The sequence below is a fragment of the Lotus japonicus genome, chromosome 1 (assembly GCF_012489685.1).
Source record: "Lotus japonicus ecotype B-129 chromosome 1, LjGifu_v1.2".
In the NCBI taxonomy this organism is placed as follows: Eukaryota; Viridiplantae; Streptophyta; class Magnoliopsida; order Fabales; family Fabaceae; genus Lotus; species Lotus japonicus.
This window is the reverse complement of record NC_080041.1, coordinates 14559063-14580428: the sequence shown is the minus strand read 5'-3', so window position 1 is coordinate 14580428 and position 21366 is coordinate 14559063. Positions and strand designations below refer to the sequence as shown.

General features: G+C 34.3%; 2 protein-coding genes and 1 long non-coding RNA gene across 16 annotated transcripts; 1 reads left to right on the top strand and 2 right to left on the bottom strand.

Moving 5' to 3' along the window:
- Positions 1–650: 650 nt before the first annotated feature.
- LOC130727788 (LEAF RUST 10 DISEASE-RESISTANCE LOCUS RECEPTOR-LIKE PROTEIN KINASE-like 2.1) lies at positions 651–1106 on the top strand. The gene has a single exon (XM_057579040.1). It carries the CDS (start codon positions 651–653, stop codon positions 1104–1106), a length of 456 nt encoding a protein of 151 aa, XP_057435023.1.
- Positions 1107–2697: 1591 nt separating this feature from the next.
- On the bottom strand, positions 2698–13319 carry LOC130733772 (potassium channel SKOR-like). The gene is made up of 13 exons (XM_057586030.1): positions 12601–13319; positions 8508–8732; positions 8064–8127; positions 7233–7572; positions 6191–6486; positions 5993–6073; positions 5743–5841; positions 5157–5378; positions 4816–5001; positions 4592–4667; positions 4120–4414; positions 3757–3878; positions 2698–3331 (listed from the first exon to the last, which is right to left on the bottom strand). Exons 1-13 carry the CDS (start codon positions 12909–12911, stop codon positions 3087–3089), a joined length of 2562 nt encoding a protein of 853 aa, XP_057442013.1. The 5' UTR covers positions 12912–13319; the 3' UTR covers positions 2698–3086.
- A 1651-nt stretch (positions 13320–14970) lies between these two features.
- LOC130733771 (uncharacterized) lies at positions 14971–20803 on the bottom strand. 14 transcript variants are annotated; one of them, XR_009017619.1, is made up of 9 exons: positions 20281–20790; positions 19452–20100; positions 18332–18420; positions 18076–18147; positions 17846–17930; positions 16630–16848; positions 16221–16324; positions 16049–16128; positions 14971–15567 (listed from the first exon to the last, which is right to left on the bottom strand). It is a non-coding gene; the product is annotated as an uncharacterized LOC130733771 (long non-coding RNA). The 14 variants fall into 14 exon arrangements; XR_009017617.1 differs by having other exon boundaries at positions 18076–20100; positions 20281–20380; positions 20516–20801; XR_009017616.1 differs by having other exon boundaries at positions 18332–20100; positions 20281–20800.
- Between the last annotated feature and the right edge of the window lie 563 nt (positions 20804–21366).

The following is a 21366-nucleotide window of genomic DNA, read 5'->3' as shown; positions in this document are numbered from 1 at the left end:
GACTAATTAAAATTGTATGTCTTAGTAAATACATCATTGTATTATTCACATATATCAAATACTCAATAATTTTAATTAACAGTGGAATTCGTAAAAAATTATTCGTGCATCGCACGAACAAACGGGAATAATACTAGTTAAATATATCAAGCAAAACAACAAGTGGGAGATTGTAGGTTATACATGAATGGATGGCTAGTATTTCCTAGTTCTTAGGATCACCAGTACATAATTAAAGTAGCAATTTTATAGGAGACAAAAGCGATGGTGTCAAGCTTCTCACATTTCTTATAAATTGTTGCATAGGCAAAACAACAAAATATCAATTCAACCAACAAGAAGTAAAAGGAGAGAAAATAGTTTTGTTTATGGGCAGAATTGGGTTGTGAGTTGTGAGTGTTTTGTAAACAGTTTAATTTTCCCTTTCAATATAGGATCTGTAGCAGTCTGGAGACGTAGGCAGTATTAACTGAACTCCATTATCAATTTTGGTGTGTCAATTATTCCGCATGTATTTTCTTTTAGGATATTATTTTGAAGGCTCCATAAGAGTTATGATATATGATTTTTTTCGGAGACCAATTATATACATAGATGGACCTGCAACTAATTCACCCTGAGCATGAATGATTTGTATACAATCATGCGCAATGGGAATTGCTCGAGGTATGGATTACATGCATTCAGGATGCAAAACCAAAATCATTAATTCGGATATCAAAGCAGAAAACATACTTCTAGATGAACACTTATCTCCTAAGATGTCTGACTTTGGACTTGCCAATCTGTGTGCCAAGAATGAGACCTATTTCTCCGTGTCTAATGCTAAAGGGACCTCGGGATATGTAGCTCTGGAAGTGGCGAATAAAAATCGTTTTGATGGAATTTTAGAAAAAGCAGATGTTTATAGCTTTGGTATTCCTTTAAGACCAGATGAGGGGATGACAACAAATGACAAAGAGATATTAAAGAAAATGACAATCATAGCTTTATGGTGCGCGCAAAAGTCTCCATATGATAGACCTACTATGAGAGAGGTTATCAAGTGGTTGGAAGGCAGCGTGGATTTCCTAACTAAGCCACCAAATGAGCTCTTCTCCTACTAAGTCTGAAATTTTTTCTGTAGGTCATACCAATGTGACTGACTATGATGAAATAGTTTAAGCATGAGAATTAAGTAGGAATGCCACATTGTAAATTAAATTTTCCATTGTATCTTTGACATGACAATGATAGATACTCTAGTTTTTAATGTAATGGCAAGTCATGGAGAGTGAAAATGGTAGAATATAATTAATGTGGCATTTCATAATTAAATAAGGGTAATATTGTCCAACAACTCCTAAAGAAAGGTCTTATGGTCCGTAGAAATGGTTGAAGAAGACATTTTCGGAGGAAATAAGGATATGAAAAGAAATCATTAGCAGAAAGATGTCAATTATAATTGTGAACTAAACTTAAATAGATCTTAAAGTGAAAAATTCAAATATCAATCAATATAGTCAAACCACCAAAAAGAAAGATTAGAAAGCAAAACTAGGAGGAATTAAGAGAATAAAAAGAGTTTTAGACCTGTATTTTAGACCCAAACTGAACCTGATCATGACCCCAGCAAACAACCAAATAACATACTATCTCTATCCCGTATTATAAGACCTCTTTGTCCTTTATTATAAGCTTATTGTCTCACACCCAATATAAGCAACCATAATTACTGATTAATCAATTGGTTTATCATTATTGATGCAAATAGTTCAATTACGAAGAGTCCTTTCCCCCCACTCTTCTTGAAAGAGAGAAGGTTCATTCTAGGTTCTTCTTTGAATCAATTTTGGATCATTAGATCCCTTCTGGAGGGGGATGTCATGTGCCTTAGGAAATCGAACTAACCCCCAAATGAAAATCAAACTCATGGCTATAATAATTTCAGTTCAAAAGTCCAAAGTTTCAGTTAAAAAATTAAACTAAACGCCAAAGCCCCATAGTTCCACTTCATAAGAGCCCCAAGTTAGTTAAATTGGTTCTAACCCTGAACCATCAAATAACTTCTGCAATCTGAACATCCAAGGAATTCAAGTGTTTGCCTCTTACAGAATGAAAGGGACCCTGCTTTAAAAAATTGAAAGACTAATTTCCAAACAAGATTGAAATAAAGTTGCACTAGGATCATACTTGCCCTCTGTAGAGATTTTGCTAGGGATGTCATAAGTAGATTAATAAATTATCCAAATTAAAAACATATTTTTTAATAAAAAAATCATCATTTGACTTGTCAATATATATCTTCTATGATGTTCTTTTAAACTCTCAGTAACTGGGGTCATAAGCTGAGTTTGGTGCAGAATTTGGTGAGGCAAGGGCTGTGCATTTTGGGTTACGGATGCTTAGGCAACATGGATTCCAAAGTTAAAATTGAATCTGAATAAACAAGCAGTGTCCTAATAACTACTCAGGTCTGAATAATATTCTTAAACTTGCTGGGTCTTTTGCAAATGTTTCTTTTATGCATGTATTAAGAGATGCTAATGAAGTTGCTCATTACTTGTACAATACTCTCTACCCCATGTTGATGAGGTTTGATTAGGAGAGTTACCCTCTTTCCTTCAATCTTTAAGTTAGCGCAAATTTAAAATTTCCGCCAAAAAAGAATGATTACAAAGGGTTAGATTTGTCCAACAACAGTGCTTAAGAACTTGATGATACTTACAAGGTACAACCCAATCTTGTATTGATATCATGCATCATTTTGTACTGCCCTCAAAGCACATCACTTGACCTTAATTACTGGTGTATACAATTTGATAGGATCTGTCTCCACCTATACCGTTTAATAAGATCAAATAATGTGTTCATTTCTATAGTGAAACACATCAAAAGAAGCCACATTTATTCACACTCACACTTCATTTCTACCTTTATTTTCTATCTCTCTCTTCTCTTTCAATCATATCACTTATCACATTTCTTACTTTCTCTCTTTTTTCTTCCTATCTCTCTCGTCTCCCCACCATTTCCACTTAAATATAGGAGTGTGAATGAAACTTAATTCTTATGAAATGGTTGTATAAGAGCCATAATATGACTGCCTAATGCGTTTCATGGACTAAATACAGCTTCTGACCATCCTTAATCATGTTCACATCAGTAATTTTACCAGCGTCTTCTGATAAAATACAAGAATCACAAGAAAATTCTATATGATCTGCTGCTGCTGCTTTGATTAGCTCTTCAATGGTCTGCGGAACCCATAACACAATTCCATTTTTTCTATGTTCTTTTGGATCCCACGGGTGGAAAGGGAACACTGTGCAACTTCTTGGATGCTTTTTATCTGAAAATGGTAGGTCAAATTAACATTTGAGTTAGCAGACATAACAAAAGGAAGTGCAAATCACATTGGAAATTTATTTTTACACTTGCTAGTTTTAGATGCAAGTGGTGGAGCTAGATGCAAACCATTTATATAGTTGCTTAAACATCAAGAGACAATATCCTATAGGAGTATCTTCTAACATTCAACACTAATATGACCAAAACTATCTTTTAGGGACTAATTTTAATATTTAGTTTAAAATTTAACATGAAGAGAAAACAAAATTTGGCGCATGTTGACAAAAGTGAGAAGAGAGAAGATGACTAGAGAGATGAGAAAAGGAGTAGATTAAGAGATACTCTCTGTATATTGATATATAGCCTATTCTAATTCTATTGCATTTCCTACTAAACTAAAAGAAGGCTATTGCAGCATGTCAGTACCTAGTAATTCATGAGGGGAACATGGGAATTCTGACAAATGAGCTGATTTTGCATCTTCCAATAGCTTGATCAGATTCTTATTTCCACACATCCGAGCTTCATCAAGAGGAGTATTTCCCCATCTGTTTTGCAGATAGAAAGAAGTTATGGCTCTGACTTTAGAGTACATAATATGAAAAGGAAAGAAACAACAAATAGATATTGTATTCTTAAGAGTTCAGTTCATATTTGAAATCAGGGACAACATGGAAAACGGAGAGAGAAACATTATACTTCAATGGTGAAAACAAGGATGAAAAGGTTCCTACTTGAAGACACTAGTGATCTCAGCATGAACATGTAAAATGAGTAATGAAACAGTACCTGTCTTTGATAAAAACGCTGGCACCGGCTTCTAAGAGCAACTTTGTCATGAAGTATAAACCTTCAGCTGCTGCAACATGAAGTGGGGTTCGGTAATCATAGTCTTTCAAGTTTGGATCCATCCCATTAGATAGAAGCCTTTTAAGATAATCTGAATCTCCCCTTGCAACGGCTGTACATAAAAAACTACCAGCGTTTTCTATATTCATCGCGGCCCCTTCTCTTACAAGTAAAGAAGCAACCGGATCATGCCCATTCTTAACTGCTTCCAGTAAGGGCGTGTTCCCAAAGTTATCTATAAAATTACCACATAAATGATGTTTGTGTCAGCTAAAATTTAAAATGTCCCGTAACAATGAATATTTAGAGCGCGTTTGGATACAGACCAACGAGGGCTTATTGGAGCTTCTAGATAACCTCCAATATTTTTTTTTTGGTCCGCAATCAAACGGACTCTTAGCTAGGCAATTACCTTTGATGTTGACGTCTACACCTTCTTGAATAAGGAAAAGTGTGACATCTTCATATCCTCTAGATGCCGCAAGATGCTATTGGGGAAAACAAAAAAAATCAGGCAAGCATTTTCATAACAGAACCCTTATTTAAAGCATAACTGTTAATTACTTGCAACTTTATAGATGAAGAGAAATAAATTGATTGAAAGAAAGAAATCTTAAGAAGTTTCAAGCTCCTCACCAAAGGTGATCTTCCATCATAATCTGTCTTGTTAGGATCAGCTCCTGCTCGAATCAAACCTTTTAGCTGATACAGATCCCCATCAAAAGCTGCTCTATTGACCTTCAAAGCAAGTTCAGATTCTAGCTTTCCAATATGAAACGTGATGTCCGACTCCAATTGCTTGCCTCGAAGAGACTCTTTTCCCTACAAAACATGAAGTATTTAGTTGTCTCATGATTATATAATCCTAAAATGTGTAGCTTGTTGCATCCATGCCTTGCCATGTTCAACTACAGAGAAACATGATGCATTTTTATTTCAGGTCACATACTCAACTAAAGGGAGGATAACATTATTACCTCTAAAAGGTTGCCCATTACTTTCTTTCCATCATAGAAATATATATCTAAGATGTTTGTAAATGATTGTTTATCAAGCCTCAGGACCCTGCACAGTTCACAGACGCGAACAGTATATGGCTGAGGAATGTTGCAAAGAATAGATATTTCTCCAAATGAACAGTGAGGTTGTAGAAGTGTAGCAGTTTCTTCAGTCCCATCTTCACCTATGCCTACTTCCTCCTGCATAGAAATAGCTTCCCGCATTCAATAAAAAAAGTAAAATTATCTTATATGGATAAATTTCAAAGCAGTTCTAGAATTCATACTATTTTATGACCTACTGAAGATAAAATGAAGCACATTTATTAGATTCTGAGAGCTTCTGTTCTAGTAAATAGTTTTTCTTAAAGGAATATAGCATAAAGAAGTAAGGAAATTTAGCAGTGTAACACACAGCAAGTCACAGGTGTTAAAAGGTATAATACCAGCATGTTTATAATTCGAATTAGTCACTAGCTATAACTAAAAATATCAAAAACCTGGAAGGAGTAAAGAATAGAAATTGAATAATAGCATAAGTGGTTGCGAAAATAAAAAATCATACCAGTAGACCATGACAGACAAAATATAGTTGATCTACAGCATTTCCTTGTTCCATTATAACTTCCCCCGGAAGAAAGAATTCCTCATGGAGCTTAATTACCTGAAAAGATCAAGGGAACATAAATTACTTGTAATCTGTAGAATATAGATCAAATCCTAAAAGGAAAAGATAGCTTTGCAGATCTAAAATACTGTTAATATTAATACCATTTCACATTGATATGCTAGGCAATGGGAAAGTTATTACTTACAATCTGATTGATGAATTCTGAAGAGCAGCCTTTAAAAAGATAAACCTTTTCAATGTAAGGCAAATACAATGTTTGGGATATCTGCAAAAGGTAATTAGACCGTTACAAAATAACTACAAAAGCAGAATACCTAAAATACGATGATGAATTTTTCAACTGAGACAATAAATGAGGTTCAAACCCTTCTCTCTTTTTTACCTTAGCTCGAATAGACATGGGGATTTCATGAAGGAGAGCAGAATCAGTATATCTGCTCTCGAACTGTAAGCGCACATGGCCTTTAATTTGTTCACGGACATCCCTTCCTAGTCTATTTCTGTTCATATATCTCAAAATATCTGTCATCCTGTCCCTATACTTTTCAGTCTTTGATCCCTTGACAATCAAAGCTGTCATGTTACCAATCAAGTAAGCACCAAGAATCATGTCAAATGAAACATATATCATTATGAATATCATCTCCCTCAAATTTACTGCATGTATATCTCCATAGCCTGTGACACAAAAAGAAAGTAACAAAGATTATTCATTCAGAAGAGCTTCAAAAGAGAAAAGATATAGTACACAATTTGGAAAGCAATCTAAAATTATATAGATCTTTGGGAAAAAAAATATGAGTCTAGAAGGTCTAAACTCTAAACAATAATAACATTTACTACCAAATATGATCGATGAGTCCAGAAACTCATAGAAGAGGTTCTGACAACTATCAGTTCATTCATACATTACTAACCATGTCAAACTTCTAACATGTACTGACATGGTAACAAATGTTTCAGAAATGAATATGAACTAAGGTTCACAAAATGTATTTTTCAAAGGATTGAATCTCAAGCGACTATGACATGTTTATCATTAGAATTCTGTCATTACAAACGACAAAAAAAAAACAATTAAGACTTATCCTACTAGGTAGAGTTGGTTGCAGCGAGTAAACATCCAATTAGGCTCTAACACCAACCAAATTTTCACTAAATCCATTTTAGACTAAAATCTTCAATAGTTTCTCCAAAAAAAAATCTTATGTCTTCCTCTAATCCTTTAATCGAACTATTGTTTTTATCCAGTGGTAGATGAAGACTCATTGATCCATTACTAGAAGATTTGTCAAATTTAAGTTGGCTACCGGCTATGTAAATATTGGCAACAAACTATAGCATAGGCAGAGTTACAACTTACAATAACTACCAACAAAATGAAAATTCACCTTTCCTCTGTAAATTAAATATCAAAAACTTACCAACAGTAGCCATTGTAACAATAGCAAAGTATAAGGATGTCGTGTAGCGCTTCCATAGATCAATTTCTCTGAACTTTGAATAACTATAATCACCAAGTTTTAAGCTTCCTATCCATGTGTACCCCTCTTGAGATTCAGGTAGTGTAGTAGCCAAATAGTAGAAAATGCAAGCTGCTGTGTGGGTGCAGTAGAGTTCAACCACTAAGAGTTTCACAATCCGAGTAATTATGTAATTGATGCGTATATCCTTCTCCATATTGTATAAAAAATCCACGACTTTCTGCGCCCTAAATAATCTGATCCACAAAAGATACCTCACTCCCTCTCTGCGTCCACAAGCCTGTTGAAAGGTTATCCTAGTGGTTAGAGTAAGAACCATGAACTAGAAACTTTCAATGATAAAGAAATTGCTAAAAGCTGTTAACATGTTACTGTAACATTTGCCTATCTTCGTCTCAACTCTCAACAGGCTGTGTCCCAAAACCACAGGCCACAGCCAACATTAGTCTACACTCTACACATAAGCAGTGCAATTACAGGATCTATTAGATAGTTGGATTAAGCAGGAAAGTAACAAATTTTAAACGATGTTTAGAAACAGAAGCTATAGACTATCAAAACAATTCTTCAGGGTAGGCAATACAGGTACACCCTCCGGTCACTATTATAAGCAAAAGTTACCTTTTTATATTCATTCAATAAATGATGTATGTGGTCATTAAAATGGTCACATACATCATTTATTGAATGAATCTAAAAGCAAACTTTTGCTTATAATAGTGACCGGAGGGTGTACTCAATAAATTTGGGTTTATCTAGAAGAAGTAGAACCTTGTAGATGAGGTCCCAGGGCATACATCCAAGAAAATCAAAGATAAAGCCAGATTTTAGATACCTGCATGAAGTGAAAGAAGTAAGCCACAAATCAATTAAAAATAAAAAATTATATACATAACATATGCATGCTTGTATCCGCTTCTCTTTGCTCATAATCATTTCTAACACACAGAAGCTACTAACATAAGCTTGTCAACATAATTCATTTTGACTTTCGAATCAATTGTAGATGGATTTCCAAAGATGCACTTTATACCCAAGTCAAGTCAATACGCTGACATATGTGCCATTTCAGCAGAAACCAATAAAATATTTGTAAACAATTGCAGATATTCCCAAAAGCCATACAAGTACATCTAGAATAATAAGCATTTGAATCATGGCAAGAATAAGATCATCATTAGGGAGGAGGGAATGAAATAAAGGGAAGAAATTTACCGCAGAGCAATAGGGGTTCGCTTGTAGACCATACGATAGGTTTGGTCGTCTCTGTAAGCAACAAAGAAACGCAAAACAATGTCCACAAGAAAAGCTATCTGCCCAATGATGTCCAGTATGAAGAGATTCTCTGGAAGACCGCGAAAAAATCCAAACTCCAATGGTGTGAAGAAGGATGAGTACACTGCCCATAACACAATGAATTTCACCCATGCCTTATACAAACTGCAGTGCCCACCAATATCAGCATCAAACAATTTATCAATATTACTTGTCTTAGCAGAGCTAACTAGCATGAGCTGAAGCAGTAAGGATTGTGGAATGAATTTATGGCCAAAACAGTTTTTCATGCATTTGATTACTTCCATGCTCTGCTTGATAAAAATGCATTTCTATTTTCTTTAGCAGGCAAACAAGGGGGAAAATTGTAACATTAGTGTTAAGGTTTATTAAATCGCAGCTCGCGCTAAAGTGAGTTTGCCTCTCCTGTCCGTTTAATTTACATTAGTTAATCAAATATTAAATAATTAAATAAAAAAATGTTATCTAATAATGATAAAAATAAATTGATATAAAATATGACCATTTGAAATAGTTTTTTGACGTATTCAAAGTGACATAAATAATAAAATATCATTCTAATGATGGTAATATTCCTTATTTTTCATGTTAAATAAAAAACTGAATATTAATAGAAAAAATTTAAAATATATAAATTTAGTTTGATAAAAAAATAAAAATATGTAACACAGAAAGAAAATGTTTTTTTGAGAATGCGAAAATTTAAAAAAATTTACAAGTCTAGGATATTCCTTACCACGAACGTGTTAACCCTCTCCGGAGAGTGGAGATACATTCAAAATAAAAAAAAGGCTTAAATACTCTTTTGGTCCTTAAAATTGTAAAGGGAATCAAATCTGATCCCTGTAAAATTTTCACATCAAATTGGGTCCCTAAAATTGTTTTTTTAATCTAATTAAATCCTTTTGCTCAATTTTGACTAGTCAACGGTCCAGTGGAAAGCCTAGTCAGCTAAGGATGGCCACATGAATTTTTTTCACATCAATTTTAGTCCTTAAAAAATATTTTAATCAATTTTAGTCCTTGTTCTTCCACCTTCCTCTTCCACCTTCTTCCTCTTCCTCCATAACTCAAATCCTTAAATCTAGAAATTCAAAACCCTAAAAAAACTATATGTTCATCACATTCACCTTGTTCTTCCTTTTGAATTTATGGGATTTGAGTTATAGAGGAAGAAGATGAAGGTGGAAGAGGAAGAAGATGAAGGTGGAAGAACAGGGACTAAAATTGATTAAAATACTTTTCAAGGGACTAAAATTGATGTGAAAAAGTCCACGTGGCCGTCCTTAGCTGACTAAGCTTGCCACTGGACCGTTGACCGGTCAAAATTGAGCAAAAGGAGTTAATTAGATTAAAAGAACAATTTTTAGGACCCAATTTAATGCGAAAATTTTACAAGGACCAGATTTAATTCCCTTTACAATTTCAAGGACCAAAGCGTTAATCACACCGGAAAAACTTCACTCATAGCTAGACAATCAATAGAGAACATTTTTTTTTTTGAAAGTATCAATAGAGAACATTAAGAAAACAAAATAGAATTTGATTATGTTGAAAATAAAACATCAACATCTAGATATTATTCCAGAATCAGAACCTGAATTTATGTATAAGGATTGGTTATCATTTTTTTTGTCGACAAGGATTAGTTATTGACTTATTGATGAACGCTCCAAAAAGAGTGAAAAGTGGAAACCTATTTTTGTGAGCCTCACCCATTTTTCTTTTTTCAATCCACTCTACTTTCTACTATATCACCAAACGATGGAAGAGATTTTGAGAAATATGTTTTCGTTCCTCTCTAATTCATTTCTTCCATTTTCCTTGAACAATGAAGTAACGTTTATCAGGATAACTTTTCAAGAAATAAATCTTGAAAATATTGGAGGGGAGTATTTTCGCTCATATGTGAAAAACTTCAATACAATCACAGAATTATTAATCATATAGTTTTAGGTGATAAGTCATAATCAAACGGGACTACAGAAGCCTATAATTATCAAAATGCAGGTGAATGAGCTTGTGTTTAGCGGAATAGTGAGAAGGTTTTATAGAATGTTTTAAATAAAACCCACTCTTTTGAAAAACCATTTGAGCTGAAATGGGGCCGAAAGTAATACGTATACCCGCACCGAATTTTGGAAAAAATTAAATAAAACTAAATATTACTTAAGAATGTAAAGTCATAGACTCATAGTGTCATAGTGATATGAAATTCCACCAGTTTCATGGAAAAATAAATAAATTAAATTTCATGTAAAAACTACAAATATTTCTCCTTTAAATATATAACTCTAAATTAGATTGTCAAGAAGTAAAAGTTACTCTAGCTTTTTTTCTTCTCATGTATCATCACAGTCACAGCCGACAGTTAAGGATGAAAGTAGGTCAGGCGTCTAGCCTACATCAGGTCTATGACAGGTCAGACCAAATTAATAAATAGATAAGGCTAAGGCATTTTGAAAAGTTTTTTTAGTTTAAAATGTCATATTTAGGTCATTCAAAAAGCTTGTAAGTCTAGCCGCCCAGCCTATTTATAAAATATAAATTTATTTTATTATTTTTACATTGAATTTCTATTATAATATCTAAAAAATTATACTTATTGGCTTATTTATATGTTTAATCATGTTAGACTATATAATTATTTAGCTATATAAACCTCTATAGATAGAGACTGATGACTTATGTACTTTGACTTAGACGATATAACGATATTATTATATTTTTCTCGTTAGCTATAAGTTTGTTAGCATGTATACAAATAGATTTGTTGGTATACTTGAATGTCATATAATAAAGCAGACCTTTAAATAAGGTATCGAGTTAGGCCAAAATTTCAACAAATTAAGGCTCAATCGAAAAAAAGTTTATGATAGATTGATAGATAACAGGCCAGGTTCATCTATTAAGTAAAACCTAATTTATTTTCACCCTTACTGATCGTCATGAGACTAATTTACTCGAAACCCAGATATCACATTAAGTGAGTATATCTCACCAACAAATTATTTTTCATGCGCAACAACCCAAGTATCAAACATGACACGCTTGATAAACTCAACTAGAAATTTGTACTCTTTTTCCTTCACTAGGTTTTCCTAAGAGATTTTTTCCTAGTAAGGTTTTAATGAGACATTTATCTAAAATCTTTCCTTCAAGATGATGGTGGGTTTTCATTTTAAGTGTGTGTTTGGTTTCAAATCTGAAGAGGCCACACGTGGATCCAGAAATCAAAAAACAACTATTTCTTGCTTCTGAAAACGTGGATCTGTGCCAAACGTGGATTCTGGATAAGTTTTCCAAACACACACATAATAGTAGAAGGTTCAAGGTTCAAGGTTCAAGTGTTACTGGAAATTATGTCATTTTAGCTTATATTTTTCTTTTCTTCATTGTATTGGGTTGAAGTACCAATTTTACTTCATTTCAATATATATTTCATTTTACATTGCCTATAAAAAAATTCTACCGGTTTTACTTTTTTTCACGTTGCTTAATTATTAAAAAACATCGAAGGTCAAATATTTATATCATTACTCAAGATTTACTAAGATAGGCTGACAAGTAATGCCAAAAACAGATCAAAACAAGATCCCTTCACATGAACTGCGGGGCCCACTCAAAAAATAAGCAAGCACCCATGCCACGTATGGAGTGAGTGGGCCGTTCTTAGCTCTTTCAAACTTGCCGCCATTTCAATCCATGAAAAGCCAAAGCAAGTCGCAACCAACCAACGAAATACAACACACAATCAATCATACCCTACCCCATTTTTAATCTATTATTATCATGTATGACAGCAATTAAGTAACTATTTTTTCCCCTTTTTAAAAATAGGAATGTTCATGTTCATGTTCATGTCAGTAATTATTAATTAAGTAACTAAAAGTGTAGCATCAATTTTCAACCAGTTAATAAATTAGCTAATTACCCTCCAAATTCAAGTAATTAATGAGAGATCAGAGTTAATAACTAGTTTAATTAATTAATCAAATTCAAACGTTGTTACCTGTTATCAGGATGGATAACGAAGTCTCTGGAGAAGCCTCTGATTTCATTGAGAAGCGCTTGGCTGCTGAACTTCCTCCAAGTCGTAAGTCCCAACTCCTTCTCTATCAGATCGAACCTGCTCCCTCTAGACGATCTCAACCGTTCATGCAGATCCTGCACCTCGTATTCTCTCCCATCCGAAGACGACGTCGACGACGAAGAAGCAGATCTCAAACACGATGCCGCCGCCGTCGTAATCTGCTTCTGATCGTCCTCCTTCTCCTCCTCCTCCGTCACCACCACTTTCTTCCCCTTCTTATTCCCGCTCATTTCACCGATCGCGTTTCCAGATATATTGTTTCTATTTCTGAATCTGCGATCGTTGCTTAACGACGTCGTGTTGTTTGTTGTGTGTATAAAAAACGGTTACGGCATTAATGCGAATGATCGAGAGATTGTTGAGAGCCACACGAATTGATGATCACGACTCACGAGGTGGATCACGAGATTCACGTGGCGAGGTTTGGGTTTTGTGATGGTTTTGTGAGAACAGAAGAGACGGTTATGAAAGGGATGTGAAGACGGAAAGGGAGGGTGATGTTGTTGGAGGAAAACAGCTTCCGGCGGGGACTCCTTTTTATACCGCCACAGGGTGCAAGCCCCACAAGGAAATTAAATAAACTAATGGAGTTTTCGACTTAAATAAATAAAGTAATGGAATACTGTTGAAAATTAGACCCATTCATTGTATAACCAAAAGAAAATTGTCTTTCTGGCATAGGAAAAGAAAATGAGATATTGCCTCTTTTTCTATAGTCTTTTTCTCGTAGATAAAGTTAGGTGGGTAGGTCATTTCTAAGAAATGATTTATCATATGTCGCTTAAGGATCATATTCTAGATTAAATGTTTAAGGAATTCAATTATTTATTAGTTATATTATTTATTACAGTAGTATTGCTTTGTGAAAGTATATTTATTAGTTAGTTAATAAATAAATACATATATGAATTTTTTGAATATTTATGCTCAAAATAGTTTTTCATGTAGGTTTTTTTTTGAAAGGCATGTAGGTATATTTCTTCACAAATCTGTTTTCTGTCTTCACAAATTAATGTTTTCATTAATTGAAGTTAATGGTGTGTATATATTGGGATTAGGAACAGCATAAGGAAGCACTGATTATACTTACGTGTAATCTACATGGTTATGTACTCATGTCGGATGGCTCACATGCATATGCATGTTAACTAGATTTTGATGGTTAATTGGATGAATTTGTAAATAAATTTATATATTCAGGGAGTAATTCAGTAATTCGTGAATATGAGTGCTTTTATGGATCAGAGCAAATTAAGTTGCCACTTTTAAGGATCAAAATATAAAACAACTCAATAAGCATGTAATTGATAGACATCGATGACTAAGATTTCAGCCGGATGTCACAAAGCATAATATATATAGTCATTACTAGGATGGTACCCGTGCAATGCACGGGAGGCTTCATCTATAGTTTTTTTTTTTGAGTTTTTGCCTAACCAAAATTTATAGCAACTATCCGTGCGTACATTCATAGATAGGGTTAACATCTTCAATATTTGTAAACTTTATTTCAGATAACTCTGGAACACTTCATACTGGGAGGGTGCTAATCCGTGATGAGCAATTTGACTGTTTTGACATTGCTTTCAGTGCTCCTATTCCAGAAGACCTACGCTCTGGTCACTTGCAGGATGCTGTGTCCACTGTGTGTGCAAGGCAGGATTTTGATATGTGTGATCCATAAAATGTGTTTTTTTAGTGGTCTTCCATGATAAATATGAGATGTTCCTAAATATAACGTATTCATTCCTTTCAAAAAAAAAATATTCATTCATTTTGCTTGTTTACCAAACTTAATCATGAAGCACTAAACACTAAAGTGTATACTGAAATTTTCGTTGAACTCAATGACGATTCACGTTTGAGTTAACATGTCAAAATTGTACTTCTCCCTGAGTTGGGATGTTTGTTTTCCTTTGTGTCAACATGTCAAAATATTGCTCCTGCTTTAGTTTGGATGTGTTTTCCCTTTGGCATCAACACAAACATGAAACCAAACAGGCACAAATTATGTAACATTCTTTGCCAGTCCTAGTGGTGCATCATCACTTATTGTACTGCACCAGGGCTGTTAGCTAGTGGACCAAAAAGACCGAGAGAAAGTTAATCCATATTTCCATTTGGTTTAATTCCATGGTAGTTTACTCATTGTCAGTGTACTCTTTCCTTTTCTATCTTATAGAAACTCAGATCTCCTGCTTGCAAAAGAGAAAACTGGAACCTGAATTATGGGGAACTGATACATTTTGTGGTTTCTTATCATGGTTCCAAATTGGAGGAAAGGCAATATAAAGTATGAAATTCAAGTGTCTCTTGAAAAATAATAATGAATATTGTTATTCAGAACAAATTTGTATAAAATAGGATGCGACATCAATTATTTAAACCCGAAACAGAACCCAAAAGAGAATGGCTGAGCTCAATTCACAGCTCTACATTCTAAGAATCATGTATTAAAATTAAAAGAATTCATTCCCACACAAACTTCAATAAATTATGCTTGGTCATCAAAGAGATCATTGAGCCGGGGCTTGGTTGGTCCAGGAATTAAACGGTTCTACTCGATTTGATCTATTTTCTCAAGATCCTCCTTTGTGAGTGCCCAATCAAAGATTTGCAGATTTTGGTTCATTATGTCCTTATCATAGCTCTTTGCCACAAAAGTGACTCCTTGTTCATACAACCATCTTAGACTGACCTGAGCTATAGACTTTCCATGAGCCTCAACAATCTCTTTGAGCATATCATTCTCCATAACTTCATTTGGTCCCTTGCTGGCACCTTTCCTAAGAGGCGAGACAGCAGTCAAAACTATTCCTTTTGCATTGCAGAACTCTCTTAGTTCCTTTTGTTGCCATGCAAGGTTCCTTTTGTGTGGCTGAGCCCCTAAATATAACCATATGAGAAGTCAAGATAAAAAAGAAAGATCTTTGACAGAGTATAGAAGATGAGAAGTTAAAACCTCAACACCTCTATTTCACTTACTGGCCAGCAGGAAAGTAAAAAACAAAATCATAATGACATTGAATAGTCCTCAGAATAACTAAGAGCAATCAAAGAAAATAATAGAAGCTAGAAGAAGAGTGGCAGAAATCAAATAAGTGCATTTGTGCCGATGTAGCAGAAACATTTTAATGAAAACATTGACTAAATAATATGTGTATAAATCATGAATTAGTGATGAGAAGTGGTTTTCCCAAAAGCTGCTAAGTCTTAAATTCATAAAACAAAGGCCTATAAAAGAGGAATTAACCATTCGGAAAGCAAAGTTATAAAAAGATTTGATTTCAGATATTACAATATGAAAAGAAATAAGCGAAACAGAACAATTTTTTGCAGAATCAAAGTGGAGGGCTCAAGTTCATACCCAAAAGTTCATTTGATAGTTGTGCAAAGGAAAAGAACTAAAGCTGCAGATGTCCATGTAGCTAATCCGAAATCACATAGCTACAAGTTAACAAAAACAATCAGAATGATTATATGAGACAATCACAATACTAAACTCGAGTCTACAATTGATTCAAAGGAAAACATCTTACCTTGGGAGACTATATAAAGCGTTTTCTTCTACAAAAGAGATTGTGTATCAAAGATAACAAAGAACGAACATGTTTTAAGCTTCAAAACATGAGCACTCTAGAGTCTAGAGCAAACATAAAATTTAGTTAGAACATCACTAAGTTTGAAATAAAATGAAACATGGCCAGTGAAGACAACCAATGACTAAAACACAAAAGTGATGGATAAACATCTAAACATGGCTATATTTCATGCATTTCATAATAATAAATTAACTTATGCAGAAACAATAAGTCTAGATTAAAACAGCAAGATGTAGAAACTTAAAATTTTTGGTTAGGTGCACAAAATCTGGGGTGGCCATACTCTCATCAATCATAGAATGATTTTTTTTAAAATAAAAAATTAAGGGCAGACGGTGAAAGTTACCTCATCAGAAAAGTTCTGCAAATGCAATCGTTGCAAGCAGCACAAATGTAGTGCGAAAATCACTTTCCTCACAGCGGTGAAGAATATGCCTCCTCCTGCCTGAAAGCCATGGCCACCACTTTCCAACTCCGAGCAAGCTCTCTTTAAGAATCTGGAAAAAGAAGAAGAAAGCAGGTGGTGAGCCATTGTTTGCCTAATGCTTGCTTCAATCTTCTGACCCTGCAAACAATAATAAACTTGGGAGTAAACAATAACTTCAAAAGTTTGCAAAAATAGGTAGTCATTCAAGTGATAAAAGATAAAAACCCCAGCATCAATGAGAACCAGCTGAATTGCAAATGGCCTAGATGGTTCACCTACTGGACACATATGCCACATCCAATCATACTAACTAACATTCCATGTATCTCTCCCAGAACACAAGCTCCTAATAGGATTTTCAGGTCCATACAATTCAGTCATTGCTATAACTCAAACAACAAATTCAAAACAATAAAACCACACCAAGTTGAAAGATCTTTTCAAAATTCACAACATGCAACCATAAAAAATCACTATTTATAGAGAACTAATCAAACTTCACAACACATAAAACCATAAATATCACCCAACTTGACTTAGAAAGACAGGATAATGCAGAATCACTTCACAAAAGCAATAAAAAGGATCTGAATTCCAGTTAAAGTCCCTAGTGTGTCTGTATGAATAACAGTGACATCATCAGAGAATACCAATATCCAAAATCTCTTCACCAAAGAGCTTATTGAGGCCATTAAGCTTGTTTATCACCTGAATAGAATATTTCCAAAACTAAACATGGTTTTTATCTCCTTATTTTTTTTTCTATAAAATGAACTTTACAAATACAACACATACCGGACAAAGAAAGTTACAATAGGTTCTGGCAATTCAAGAAGCCAGAAGTTGTACTGAGAAATTGGACGAAGATAAAAACAATGTTCCTACTTCCTAGTACATTATAATCAATCATCAGGATGCAAAACTATCAAAAGAAAAACAATAAATTAAAATACATTATATACATGCATTAAGTAACTTAAGTGCAATCTCTAATGGAAATATGTCTACTTCTCTAGAGCGTGGAAAAAACCGCTGATCATTTCCTAATAGAACAATGGAAATCTGTCTACTTCTCTATTTTTTACCCAACCGTATAGCAATCTCTAATTAGAGCGGCCCGAGCGAGGAGTTATACCTTGATTAATTCCTACTTTTTCCCATCCACTGTACGTGAAGGCCAAAAGCCCATTTTCTTTCAACAGGGAACTATGGTCTAATGCCTGGAATAAATAACAAAAACAAAAGAATCGCATGATGCTGCTTCACATTTACCTTCGTGTCAAAATCTATTGAGGTTCTGGAAAAACATTTAAATATCTAAAACATTGTAGCAAGAAATTCATGGAATGAGACAAAAAAGTTTACCTTTTTCGTTAACAAAGACATGGCCATGAAAGAACTCAGCAAAAGCTTTGAAAGTGACTTCAAAACCATCATCTGCTCATATGATCAAGGAAGACCACCAAAGAAAAAAATTATACCATCAACAGAAACAGATGTAGGAAACACAACCCCTATTAGTTATGTTAAAAACTATTAAGATATAACTTAAACTGGTTGGAATCAAATTAGTTTGATTTCAAATCTAAAACAAAATCAATTGAATGAAAGACAACCAAACCATATATATCTCGGATGGCTTTTGTATCCATGATGGAATCTCTAAGCTAATTCAAGGCCTAGCTCCTCGCCCTTTCTATCTTGACTCCTCTGTTTAACCAAAATAAGATAAAAGCTACATAACTACTGTTTGCAAAGTGTATGAAGATTGCCAGGCGAAAGCCTACTACGAATTAAGTTGATATTTACATATCACAAGTAAACACGTCACAAATCGCTAGAACAAAATATATGAACAATAAAATACCCAGAGAAAAAAGTAATCATGCAGAGTTTGATGATAATTTGAGAGAAAATGGAAGCACCTGGTGATAATTAATAAGATTTCACAGCTAGGGAAGAGGCATATATATGACACACATAATTACATAACTTAATTAGATCCATTAGTAGCTAGAGAAAAGAGAGTTGATTATATATTTCAGAGATATGAAAAAATATTAAGAGTTAACTAAGGATATGAAATATGAACATGATATCGAATAGTTGAGAAGATTCTACATGATTAAAGATTGTAAAATCCAAAAAAAGAATAAAGAATTGAGGACATGACACAAAGATCTTGCAGAGTTAAATTCGTGAGATGGATATGTTGTTTACTCACTAAGCCAATGCCAATCATATCTAATATAATCCATGGTACATGAATGTCATTATATGATCAACAAATTATCACCACCACCAGGCCAAAGGTAAGAAACACACACTATAAAGTTTCTCTAAACATGATTTTAAAAAGAAAAAGAATCATTGTAATATTTCAATGTTCTTGATTGCAAAATATCCAGGCCAAATGTTTGACCTGCTACTGCATGTGCAAGCATTATATTATGTTTGTAGCTTGGAATAAATCATGGCATCTTCAAAATTCAGGATAGTGCACAGCCTTGAGACCACATTTCTCAGACCAATCCATTTAACTTGTGTTCTTTGGAAGTTTTACTTGCTTTAGAGATCATTATTCCTTTCTGCTTTATTTTCTTCTACAATTACTCACTTAGTTGCAGGTGCAATTATTCCATAAGCCATCATGGATTGTACTCCCTATATTCCTTCTACATACTATTATATCAAAGAAACAAAAAAACGAAAAACTTTGCCTAGAAGAATGAGAAACTTACGTAAGCCAGTCTATTGGATCCAATCTCTAAGAATGATGATTCAACAACTGATTAGAGTGTTCTTTAACCGATTTGAAGGCTATCGAGGTACCTTCTACTTCCCAAAGCCAGCTATTAGTTATGCTTTACAGGTTGTGTCTATATTGTATAGCAGCCTCCTAACTCATCCTATCAGACATGTATGGTTATAAATTGAACAACTTAGTGTGAGGATCTTCATCTGTTCCTTCATAATCGATTTATCCAATTTCTTCAGCACTATCCCTCTTTGTTCTCCACTATTCAGTGAATCATTGTGATGGCGGAATCAGGTGGACATACGAATCCTATAAAGAGTCTTTGTCTGGGAAAAATACTTTGAGAACCAGGCTTAGAGTTCTTCGGATGTGGGAAATTCGTCCAGTGAGTGAACCACTGAGTCCATATTCCCTGCACATTGTTCTATTTTATGCTGAGGGTTTGAATGAAAAATCAATCTTTATCCATCTCACATCATTTTTCGATAGATGTGTGTAGCTTTGTGTGGATTTGTATCTATTTGCATTTACTTGTGTTTACCTCTTAGTTGTTGCCAACAGCAACTAAAATTTTCCACTGATGTTCTCCTTGGTGGGGATTCAAATGAAAAACATGTACATGCTCTTAATAACTAACATGACAAAGTAAAATTTCAGATTTCAAATGAGATATACTATCATACCAAACCAAATTTCAAAATAATGACATTCAGCAAAATAAAATACCAAATAACATGTATATTATCAAACCTATCCAAAATGACATTTAAGCATAATCAAAACAAACCAAAGCAGAGGTCATGAGCACAAACCTGTTCTTTGTGAAGAATTAACATGCAATGACCTCTCTTGCTTTAGACCAGAAAGCAGAAAGCAGAAACAACACTTGCTTTAGACCAGAAAGAGGGAGCCCTTCACGAAGAAGTACCACAAGCAGGTGAGCAGCGTATGAGATCAGAAAGTGATCAATTTATAAGCATAAATTTGGGCATGCATCAAATCACGCCAGTTGGAAATTGAGCATCGATTGCAGAACCCTCACGCTACCTTAGCTACAGAGGTACGGTTAAAGGAAGAAGAAAGAGAACAGAGGTACAGAGGTAGCTACTTCAAGATGATGCCTCGCATTCTCTTCCTCCTCACCTTCGACAGATCAGCCCGCAACGACACATAATATGCTACTCCAATGACACCATGCTATTCTCCCTGTTTCCCTAAGTCATAGCCTGATTTCTTGGATAGCTTGCTGCTTGCTATACACCTACCGGGAAGAGGGCAGACAAGTACAAAACAATTCAGAGTATGCTATTGCTACCCCAATAGAATGAATAGCAATGAAAGGGAGTCAGCTCATCATTCAATAGGCCCGGCCCAAATTTTCTCTCCCGTTCCAAAAAAAAAGATGGTGCATGAACAGTGAATTCAATCCTTCCTTTGTAAGGTAGTAGATTTTAGTTAGATGAATATGTTTTAAGTAACTGATGAATCAGTCTACACTCTTCGAGATGAGAATGTTTGGGTGGATTTCATGGTAAAAGCTAAACTCAACAATTGTAAGATTTTTTTTGGTTTGAGATTATCCCCTCTTGAGAAGGCGTATTTTGGGAGGGATTGACAGGTGTATCATTAACTTCAACAGGTATTTATTGCAGCACAACATCTCCAATGCTAGTTCTTATTTCTTAGTTCTTAACACTATTCATGTGGGTCTGTATTGCTACATGTGTTTAAGCAACTCTCAAGCAATTTTGTTCCAACCATGAGTTCTTAGTTCTTAGTTCTTACCACTATTCATTTGGTCCCACCAACCACATTATTTTTACTTTTTATTTTCATAAAATAATAAAACAAAACTCATAAAGTAATAAAGTAATTTGAATGAGAGAATAATAATTAAT